The sequence below is a fragment of the Rhincodon typus genome, chromosome 13, assembly GCF_021869965.1.
Source record: "Rhincodon typus isolate 14 chromosome 13, sRhiTyp1.1, whole genome shotgun sequence".
In the NCBI taxonomy this organism is placed as follows: Eukaryota; Metazoa; Chordata; class Chondrichthyes; order Orectolobiformes; family Rhincodontidae; genus Rhincodon; species Rhincodon typus.
In genome coordinates, this window is record NC_063344.1 from 11,214,301 (window position 1) to 11,225,542 (window position 11,242).

At 44.2% G+C, this 11,242-nt stretch overlaps 1 protein-coding gene across 1 annotated transcript in view; it reads right to left on the reverse strand.

The window, feature by feature from the left end:
* Positions 1-1,758, reverse strand: part of clrn1 (clarin 1) — an 18,297-nt gene extending 16,539 nt beyond the window's left edge. Inside the window, exon 1 of the mRNA XM_020519565.2 lies at positions 1,077-1,758. Coding sequence (XP_020375154.1) covers positions 1,077-1,329 — 253 coding nt within the window. The 5' untranslated portion in view covers positions 1,330-1,758. The remainder of the gene's footprint in view (positions 1-1,076) is intronic.
* Positions 1,759-11,242: the final 9,484 nt, after the last annotated feature.

Genomic DNA, 11,242 nt, shown 5'->3' on the forward strand with positions numbered 1-11,242 from the left:
TTCGGGCCTAGACCCTTCTTCAGAAAAAGGGTCTGAAGAAGGGTCTAGGCCCGAAACGTCAGCCTTCCTGCTCCTCTGATGGTGCTTGGCCTGCTGTGTTCATCCAGCTCTACACATTGTAACAGACCTAGATATTTAACCCTTTCATCGCAGACTCCTGTCTTGTCAAATTTTACATGGAAGCTCGAAGAAATTCAGAAGGGTTAGCAACTTAATAGTAACATTAACCAATTCATACCAGCCACAGGTCTGGTTTAATGGGGGAGATAATACCTGTCCTTACACCTGACCGGGCCTACATATGATGTCAGACACACAGCAATGTGGGTAAACACTAAAATAAAACAAAAAGTTGCAGGTACCGGAAATCTGAAACAAACGTTAACTCTGCCTTCTCTCCACAGGTGCTGCCAGACCTGCTGAGTTTCTCTAGCAATTCCTGTTTTTGTTTCAGCAGTAATTGACTCTTAACAGTCCCCTGAAATAGCTGAATAAGGCTCTGAGCTCACAGGTAATTAGGAATGGGCAATTAATGCTGGCTTTACCAGTGACATCCAAATCCCATGAAAGAATTTTCAAAAACTCAATGACTGGTGCTGTGCTCACATTTCACCTGGCCAAGGACTGACCAACAGGGCAGCACAGAACACATTGGTGTAATGTGATATGTAACGACAGAGAATTGGTTAGCTCGGTTGGTTTCACAGTCAGCTTGTAACATCAAGTGATGCCAGCAGTGTGGGTTCAAGTCCTGTACTGGTTACGGTCACTGTGAGGGTCTCAACCTCTCATCTGAGGTGTGGTGTCCCTCAGGTTAAACCAATACCGGTTTTGTGTGTCTAAATAGTTTGATCAGACTACATCTGCTGTACTGATAACTGAGGCCAAAGATAATTTCTTATCAGGTAGCAGTGAGGAATTTTTTTTATTCTTACTTTAACTATTGCATTCCACAAGCCCTTAACATTAATTTCATGAAAACTGGGATCTGTAACTAAATCCAATTGAAATTGATATCTGAGCCACTGCGGTCTGAGAGATTGCAGTGGCAGAACAGAAAAACTCCATGTACCCACACGTTATCTGCAGGCTCCTTCCTCCCAAGCCGCACTCCCGAAGTCGCCGTCCGTGGAAAAGCCCGTAGCTGATCCGTCCGATGAACTTTTCCAGCTCGCTGCCGGAGGCGTTGACGAGCTGGGCGCCAGTCTGACACAGGACGGTAGCTTCCACCCAGGCCTGTGTGTTCAGGGCCAGAGCCGCGGTCAGAGCAGAGGCTACACTCAGCAAGCCAGCTCCGCACAGAGTCACCTTTTTCTGGAGACTGGGCATTTCCTCTCCCCGGCGAAGGGCTCCCAGACAGAGACACCGAGCAATGGACACACTCTGTACAAAATCATTCACTCATTGTCAACGCAAGATCTCTCCTTACACCCGGCAGGGGAACCTCATTCCAACTGGTTTTCAAAAGATGTTTAAAAACTCCACTCGAATATGAGCAGGAATGCTCCAGGAGTTAGCTGAACGTTAACAAAACCGTTCCTGCCCCCCGCTAGGTCGATCCTCCCCCGTTCCCCAGCGACAGGGCAAGGCTCACGTTACACTGTGTAATGTGATAAGGGTCCCTTTGTTCTCCAGGTCTTTTCCCAGTGGCTGGGCCCCTGTCCTTCGTCTGATTGGATCACACAGTCATTTGAAAGGGTGTTCATTCACATGGCGCCTGAAACAACAACGATAACTACTACGACTGCTGCAACAACAACAAACTCCTCCTCCTCCTCCTCCTCCTCCTCCTCCTCGGGCTTAACAGCCTCCTATCTGCTCCACTATCCACCTTCCATCATCGCCTCCCCCTCTGTCCCTATTTATTTCAGAGCCCCCTTCCCCTCCCCCATTTCTGAAGAAGGGGCCAGACCCGAAACGTCAGCCTTCCTGCTCCTATGATGCTGCTTGGCCTGCTGTGTTCATCCAGCTCTGCACCTTGTTATCTCAGATTCTCCAGCATCTGCAGTTGCTACTATCCCTAAACAAAAAGCAGAAATTGCTGGACAAACTCAACAAGCCTGGCAGCACAGAGTCATACAGCAAGGAAGCAGACCCTTCGGCCCAACTCATTCATGTCGACCAGACTTTCTCAATTGAACTAGTCTCATTTGCCTTTATTTGGACCATATCCCACTATATCTTTCCTATTCACACACCAGTCCAAATGTCTTTTAAGTGTGGTAATTGCAAGTCTGTACCACTTCCTCTGGCAGCTCATTCTATACATGCACCATCCTTTGTGAAAAAGTTGCCCCTTAAGTCCCTTTTAAATCTTTCCCCTCTCACCTAAAACCTATGTCCTCTAGCCTTGGACACCCCTACCAAGGATAAGACATTGGCTATTCACCTTACCTATGCCCTTCATGATTTTATAAACCTCTATAAGGTCACCCCTCAGTCTTCAAGGCTGCATGGATAAAGGATCCAGCTTATCCAGCCTCTCCCTATAACTCAAACCCTCCAGTCTTGGTAACAGCCTTGTAAACCATTCTTGCACCCTTTCCAGTTTAATAACATCATAGAGTCATAGATTCATACAGCATGGAAACAGGCCGTTCAGTCCAACTCATCCGTACCAACCAGACATCCCAGTCTGACCTAGTCCCATTTGGCCCATATCCCTCTAAACCTTTCCTATTCACATACCCATTCAGGTGCCCTTTAAATGTTGTAATTGTACCAGCCTCCACCACTTCCTCTGGCAGCTCATTCCATACACACACCACCCTCTGCGTGAAAAATCCATCCCCAGGTCCTTTTAAAATCTTGCTCCTCTCAACTTAAATCTATACCCTTTAGTTTTGGACTCCCCAACCCTAGAAAAAAGACCTTGGCTATTTACCCTATCCATGCCCCTCATGATTTTATAAACTTCTATAAGGTCACCTCTCAGCCTCTGACATTCCAGGGAAAAAAAGGCCCAGCCTATTCAGCCTCTCCCTATAAGTATTGTGCACAGTTTTGGGCCCCATATCTTAGGAAAGATGTACTGGCCCTGGAGCGGGTTCAGAGAAGGATCATGAGAACGGTCCTAGGAATGAAAAGTTTAACATATGAGGAATGTTTGAGGGCTCTGGGTCAATACTTGATGGAGTTTAGAAAGATGAGGGGGGATCTAATTGAAACTTACAGAATACTGAATGGTCTGAACAGAGCGGATGTTGGGAAGATGCTTCCATTGGTAGGAGAGATTAGGACCTGAAGGCACAGCCTTAGAGTAAAGGGAAGAACTTTTAGACCAGAGAGAAGGAGAAATTTCTTCAGCCAGAGGGTGGTGAATCTATGGAATTCACTGCCACAGAAGGCTGGGGAGGCCAGGTCATTGAGTACATTTAAGACTGAGATAGATAGGTTCTTGATTATCAAGGGGATCAAGCGTTACAGGGAGAAAGTGGGAGAATGGGGTTGAGAAACCTATTAGCCATGATTGAATGGCAGAGCAGACTTGATGGGCTGAATGGCCTAATTTCTGCTCCTATGTCTTCTGGGCTTATAGTCTAACTCAAACCTTCCGTTCCCAGCAACATTGTTGTAAATCTTTTCTGAACCGTCTCAAGTTTAACAATATCCTTCCTATAGAAGGGCGACCAGAATTGAACACAGTATTCTAACAGTGGCTTCGCCAATGTCCTGTACAGCCATAACGTGACATCTCAACTCCTATACTCTATGCTCTGACCGATGAGGCAAGGGTGTCATTCGCCTTCCTCGCCATCCTGCCTACCATGTGTGCAGAGAATGCAGAGTTAATGTCTCAGGTGCTGTGACCCTTCTTTAAAACATCCTAAATAACTTGCCAAATATCCTAAATATACGGCTTGCACCTTGTTAATAAGAGGGACTTAGGGGAATCAGGTGAATCACTCGCTGAATAGCCTAAATAACCTCTGAAGGGTCACTGGACCCGAAACATTGACTCCACTTTCTCTCCACAAATTCTTACCAGGTCTATCATACATGTGACTCCAGAAGCATAGAAATTACCTCTGGACAATTAGGGATGGGTGATAAATGTTGCCCTGGCTAGTGACACCTACATCCCATGAATGAATAAAATAAAAAAAAACTCTCAAGGATGCTTGAGGAGGACCTTCTTCTCCCCAAAGGGTTGTGAATCTGTGGAATTCCCTGCCCAGTGAAGCAGCTGAGGCTTCCTTGTGAAAGTTTTTACAGGTTATGGTGAGCGGGCAGGAAAGTGGAGCTGAGTCCAGACAAGAACAGCCAGGATCTTATTGAATGGTGGAGCAGGCTCAATGGGACAGATGGCCTATTCCTGCTCCTGCTTCTTATGTTCTTATGCAAATGCACACTATGAGAAGGTGCCAAATGGCTCCATTTGCAATTCCCACAGGTTATGGGAAGGTTATGCCTCTCAGCGTCACCCCTCAACTGATCCTCAGGTAAACCTCACTGCCAGTCATCTCTCCCTAATGAGAGAGCAGCCCTTTGGACCTCTGGGACTATGGTGACTTTACTGCGTGCAATTTCTAACAGGCTATTTTTAAAGTGCACCTAACAAATTTCTACCCAATGCCTTAAGCTTACAGCTCAATCTTCTGCTTCCCTGCATTTCTGACACTGTGATAGGGAAAATTGCTGGATCAATGAGAGAAGGTCAGCAAATGGATAAATAAACGGCATCTTACTGAAATTGATTGTCATGCTACCAATAGTTTACTCACCAGTCATTCTGTGAGATTCTCTGCACTGGCTCAATTAAATGTGCTGTGTGCTGCACTCTAGCCTTAATTTCAAAAAGGATTCTTAACCTCAGCAAAGAGAGAGGACTTTCATTCTATTGATCTCAGCCAGTATCAGTCTAAATCCCAGCGGTGAATGATCTTATAAAGGGTGTCTTGAACTGCAAATGTTCACCTGAAATTGGGTTATTACGATTTAGTGAGACATGAGCAGAACTCAAAAAAAAGAGACTGGTTAACATTTATTTTAAGCACAAAATCTTGCATGGCTAAGTATCACTCCTACAGTGTAGTAATTAATGGATAGTCCAATTGCCTCTCAATGAAGTGCAAGCTGTCAAGTTTGATAAATGAAGCTTTACAGTCAAGTGATACACAACCAGAGTCAGAGAAATGAGCAGACCTTTCAAACATGTGTCATATAGAGTGCATCTGGTACAGTATATTAACAAGTGAATGCTTGCTTTTCATGGACAGTGGAAAATATCAGAGACAATAATAAAATATTATCTGAAGCCAGATAGAGCAATGTATTTGGCTTATTTGTGAAGTGTATTGATGTATACACGTCAATGTTTTATACGCGAGCGGTGAAGATATTTCATTTAGGACCAAGATGAGGAGAAATTTTTTCACGCAAAGTTTTGTGAATCTATGGAATTCTCTACACCTGAGCATTTTGCATGTGCCATCACTGAATATACTAAAGGCTTGGGTAGACAGATTTTTCATCTCTCAGGCAATCAACACACACGAAGAATGGCAGAAGGTAGAGTTGAAATTAATCCACCATGATCATACAGGGGTTCTGCTACAATGCAATTGTTGCATTCCTGTGCTATTTTATAATGGGGCCTATGGGAAAAGCCGTTAGGGGCCGACCACCAAAGACTCACTCAAAATTGCTGAAAAATCATTCAAAAGGCTAACACAAAGGATAACACAGCTTGAATAAATATTTAATTCATATCTAATAATAAAATAAAAGTAAATTTAACACCTTACCTTGAAAAAATGTCAAGATGACTTGATGGGGGAGGAGGTTTTGAGGTTGCTCTGTTGTTAATGCAGGGACAGAGGGTCGTCATCATCATCATCAGCTTCAGGTGCAGTTGTGTTTGCAGGGTTAGGGCAAAAAATAGTTAATCCAGAAGTGGATGGCTGTGATTCATTGTCTTCTGACTATTTCTTGGGGTTTGGGTTAAAAAAAATCCAGTTTTTGCTGCTTGGCCCTTTTTCTTCTTTCATGAAGAAGCTGTTCATAGGGTGTCAAATAAGATCTTATTCTACAAACTGCTACCCTGCTGCATTCTGTGTTGTAATCGTTGTCCTCTAAGAGCTGCAACTGCTTCTCAATTTCCCTCAGGATAGGAGACAAAACAGAAGTGGAAAGCTCTCATGGTGCTGCATCCTGGACTTCATCTTCTCCATCTCCAGCTTCCACTCCCCCCTCAGCGACAAGTTGTTGTAGATCAGCTGTAGAGAGGTTTTCACAGTGGGATTCAAGCAGCTCTTTAACATCTTCACTCTCCACTTCTTCATATCTAACTTGCTTTGCAAGATCAACACAATGTTCTTTGATTCTTGGGAGCTCCTCTGACGGATCAATGGTTTTAAAATCTTGAAAAAATCTGGGGGAATCTTCCACCAAACTGTACGCAAGCAGCCCTTACTGACATCATCCCAGGCCTCCACCATAATGTCAATTGCATTCTTGATTTTAAATCTCTTCCAAAATTGAAGAACACTGTCCATATTCCCCTCAGTGGCTGCAATCAGCCTCTTAAGCGTGCACCTTAATAATAAGCTTTAAAACCTGCTATTGCACCCTGGTCCATGGGTTGAAGGAGAGAGGTTGTGTTTGGGGGTAGAAATAGCACTTTGATGTTTTCAGAAAGCTCGCCAATGGTGGGAGGGTGGCTTGGTGCATTATCCCTGGTGAGGAGAATCTTGAAATCCATAGAAACATAGAAGATAGGAGCAGGAGGAGGCCATTCGGCCCTTCGAGCCTGCTTCGCCATTCTTCATGATTATGGCTGATCGTGCAACTCAATAGCCTAATCCTGCTTTCTCCCATAACCTTTGATTCCATTCACCCCAAGTGCTGTATCTAGCCGCCTCTTGAATACATTTAATGTTTCGGCATCAACTACTTCCTGTGGTAATGAATTCCACAGGGGCACCACCCTTTGGGTGAAGAAATGTCTCCTCATCTCTGTCCTAAATGGTCTACTCTGAATCCTCATGCTGTGACCCCTGCTTTTTTTCTGCGATCATTTCTAAAAACATCTTTGAAAACAGCAACAATAATGTCACTGATGGAATCATGTTATAGCCAACACAAGCCCATGTTTTAGAAATAGCATTCCCCTCTTTGTTAGACACGTTAAAGCCAATTCATGTTGCTGGAACATGTGTTATAGCAGCACCCCCTGTATTGTATGATGGAGCAGGCTTGATGGGCCAAATAGTCTCTTCATGTTCTTATTTCATATGTTATGTTTTCTTTATAAGGATAGAGATAATACATTTTGTTCACAATAATCAAATTCTGCAACATGGGCTGATGGTGGGCCTAGTGATAATGACACTAGGCCAGTAATCCACAATCCGGGCAATGTTCTGGGTACATGGGTTTGAATCCCACCATGGCAGATGGTGAACTTTAAATTCAATGAAATCGAGCATTAAGAGCTAACTGAATGGTGACCATTGTTGATTGTCCCAAATAAGTAAATGGCTCACTGATATCCCTGAGGAGGGGAAATCTACCATCCTTATCTGGTCTGGCCTTTATATGACTCCAGATGCAAATTAGCTGACTCTGAAGTGGCTGGACAAGCCACTCAGACCAAGGGCAAGAGATGCTGGCCCAGCCAATATGCCAACATTTCACTCATGAGGTAAAGTCCTACCAGACCGTAGGGCTGCTCTCTCATTAGAAAGAGACAGACGACTGGGGTTGGTTTAACTTCAGGCTCACCACACGTCAGGCAAGGAGAGAGATTGAGAAGAAGAGTCCTTTGTGGTAACCTCAGTGGGTATAGGAATTGAACCTGTGCTGTTGGTGTCACCCTGCTTTATAAACCAACTATCCAGCCAAATAAACCTAATATGCATGAGAAATGTTGTTTGCCAGATGAGGGCAGTTCTGACATCTGCTGTGAAAGCCCAGGGTTGGAGAGAATGTTGTGACCGAGTGGTCTAAGGTGCTGGATTTATGATTCACTCTCTCTGGAGGCATGGGTTTGTACTGGACTGCTGCCACAATGTGACTCATTTGTCTCAGCAAGTGGCAGCGCCGGGTTTAAAAGCAGGGTACTGGGTTGCGGGGATAGTGTCACTAGAAGGTCTTTGTTCAAGTCACCTACCCTGGAGTTAGCTTATAACATGTCTGAACAGGTTGGATTAAAATAATTATGTTAATGGGTAGGATTAGGAAAGTGGTTCCACTGAGCAGGGACAAGATTAAAAAGCAGAACTACAATGGTATTAATCATAGAATCCCTACAGTGTGGAAGCAGGTCATCTGGGCCATCAAGTTTGCACTGACCTTCCCACCCTATCCCTGTAACCCCTGTATATCCCATGGCTAATCCACCTAACCTACACACCCCTGGACCCCATGGGCAATTCAACATGATCAATCCACCCTGACCTGCACATCTTTAGACAGTGGGAGGAAACTGGAGGAAACCCACACAGACACGGGGAGAATGTACAAATTCCACACAGACAGGTGGAATCAAACCCAAGTCCCTAGCACTGCGAGGCAGCAGTGCTAACCACTGAGCCACCATGCCACCCAGAACTGCTGGACTAAACAAAACAAAAACAAAGAACAGCAATTGTTGGAAATCAGAAACAAAGACAGAAATTGCTGGAAAATCTCAGCAGGTCTGGCAGCATCTGTGGAGAGAAAACAGATTTAACGTTTTGGGTCCAGTGACTTTTCTTCAGAACGTTCTGCTTTCCCTCCACAGATGCTGCCAGACTTGGAGAGATTTTCCAGCAATTTCTGTTTTTGTTGTTTTCAATAATTTCTGGATTGCTACTTGAGCCACAAGCAATCTGGTGAAGAGTAAATAAGATCAGAGATTTGAATGCGTGGCTTAAAGGTTTTCTTTCATGGGTCTCTAGCAACAGTGCTGGGGAAAGAGGGAGCTACACTGTTGCACCCTCACTGTACCCAAGTATTAGTGAATCATATTACTAGGACTGTAGATAAATTTTGCATAATTGAAGGGTTATTGTATAGAGCAGCAAAATAAAGAGGGGAGAAAATAGATTCTGAAAGAAAACTAGCAAGGACTATATGTTGAGATCTAAGCAGTATCAGTGATGGTCATGTTGCTGCTGCACTCATTAATTTCCCTGGCTCGACACTGCTATCTATTTCTACCAGGCTGGCTTTCATAGGAATGCACAACGTGTTATCCATTGGGGAATTCTATTGGAATGACAAAAAAGTCTGAGAAAGACAGGTCACACCCCATTTTTATGTTCCTAGCCGCATTATGGTAAATTTGGAAGCCCAGTCTGAACGTTAGTGAATGCATGAGAAGTAGAATGGGTTAGTAGCTGAGAGAGTGAATGGGTTGGTGGATAAGGTGGGCTTTTTTTTCATTCCTTCATAGAATGTGAGCATCATTAGAAAGGCCAGCATTTAGTGCGTGTTTTTAATTGCCGTCTGACTCAATGGCTTATTAGGCCAGTTCAGGGGGCAATAAAGGGAAGGGTCTAGACCTGAAACGTCAGCTTTCCTGCTCCTCTGATGCTGCTTGGACTGCTATGTTCATCCAGCTCTATACCTTGTTATCTCAATCATATTGCTGTTGTTTTGGAGTCACGTGTAGGTTAGACCTGGTAAGGACAGCAGACTTCCCTCTCGAAAACTTATTAGTCAACCATTATTTTTAAAACAGTTGTCTTGATTGTCATTGAGATATGTTTTTGTTTCCAGCCGCCATGTGGGGATTTGAACCCAGGCGCCAGAACACTAATCTGGGCCTGTGTATTACTAGTCTAATACCGTAACATAGAAAATAAATATAGAAAATAGGAGCAGGAATAGGCCATTCGGTCCTTCAAGCCTCATTGCTGACCAACCAGCTCAATAATCTGTTCCCAATTTCTGTCCACACTCTTTGATCCCTTTAGCTCTAAAAACTATATCTAACTCCGTGAAAGTATTCAATGCTTTGGCCTCAGCCATTTCTGTGACAGGGAATTCCACAGGCACAACACTCTGTGGGTGAAGAAATTTCTCCTCACCTCAGTCTTAAGTGGCCTACCCCATGTCTTTGATTGTGACCCCTCATTTAGGACTCCCTGGTGATTGGGAATTCCTTTCCTGTGTTTACCCTGTGTAGTCCTTTTAGAACATTATAGGTTCCTACAGATTTCCCACCCCTGCTTTTCCTGAAAACTCCAATGAGTCTAATCCTGAGCGATTCAGTCTCTCTTCACACATCAGACCTGCCATGACCACCAAGCCACCGTCTCCAATTACGTGGGTGAAGTGGGTTAAGTGGGCAGTTTTGTCAGAAGGGTTGTCAGATGGTCAGAGGGTATTTGGTCAGGATGGGGGTGATATTCGGGTATTCGGCAGCAGTCAAATCGGAAGGGGAGTCAGGCCAGATTAGATCAGGTTGCAAGGGTAATCAGGTGGTCTGGAGGGTTGGAAGGGGGTTAATCCGATTGGGTCGGGAGCCAGTCAGATGATCGGGAGAGTTAGTCAGGTGGCCAGTAAGATGTGGCCCAATGGTTGTGTGGGAGTATCAGATCATGTTGCGTTAGGAAGCTAATCATTTTGGTCAAATGGCTAATCTGGTCAGGTAGTAGTTGTGTGATCAGGAAGGTTGGGTAGGATCTGAAGGTGTGGTCAGGGATGGTAATCAGGATGAGGGAGCAGTCATTGAGGTAGATTGGAGGATTTAATTGGATCAGGAGATGAGGTAGTTTGGTGGTCAGGAGGATAGTCAAAGGAGTCTGGGAAGGTGACTCAGGGATCAGTTGTGTCATTACTCAGATATCAGACTCGGTATTAAACTGTTTAACATTTCCTGGGTGACTTTCCAGGTAAGTACCACAGAATTGTCTAAAGTCTCCCGCTCTAACTCAGAGACAGAAACATACACAAAGGATTCCAGGGAACAGAGTTATTGTCCATTGGAAGTTGAAACTTCCCAAACAGTTCCACAACCTCATCTTCAGCCATATAGCTGGTATCAGAAGATTTAGAGACCAGAAGATTTGGCCCATGAAAACAGACAGTAAAAGCTTCTGCAAGTAAATAAGGACAGAAAAGGGTGGCAAAACTGAGCATTGTTCCCTTAGTGAGTGAGACTAGGGAATTAATAGTGGGAAACAAGATAATTGAAGAACCTTTGGACGAATATTTTTATCTGTCTTCACATTAGAAGACACAAAAATCCCAAGAATTGTTGAAAAGCAGGGGCAAAAGGGAAGGAGGAACTTAAAACAATCATAATCAATCA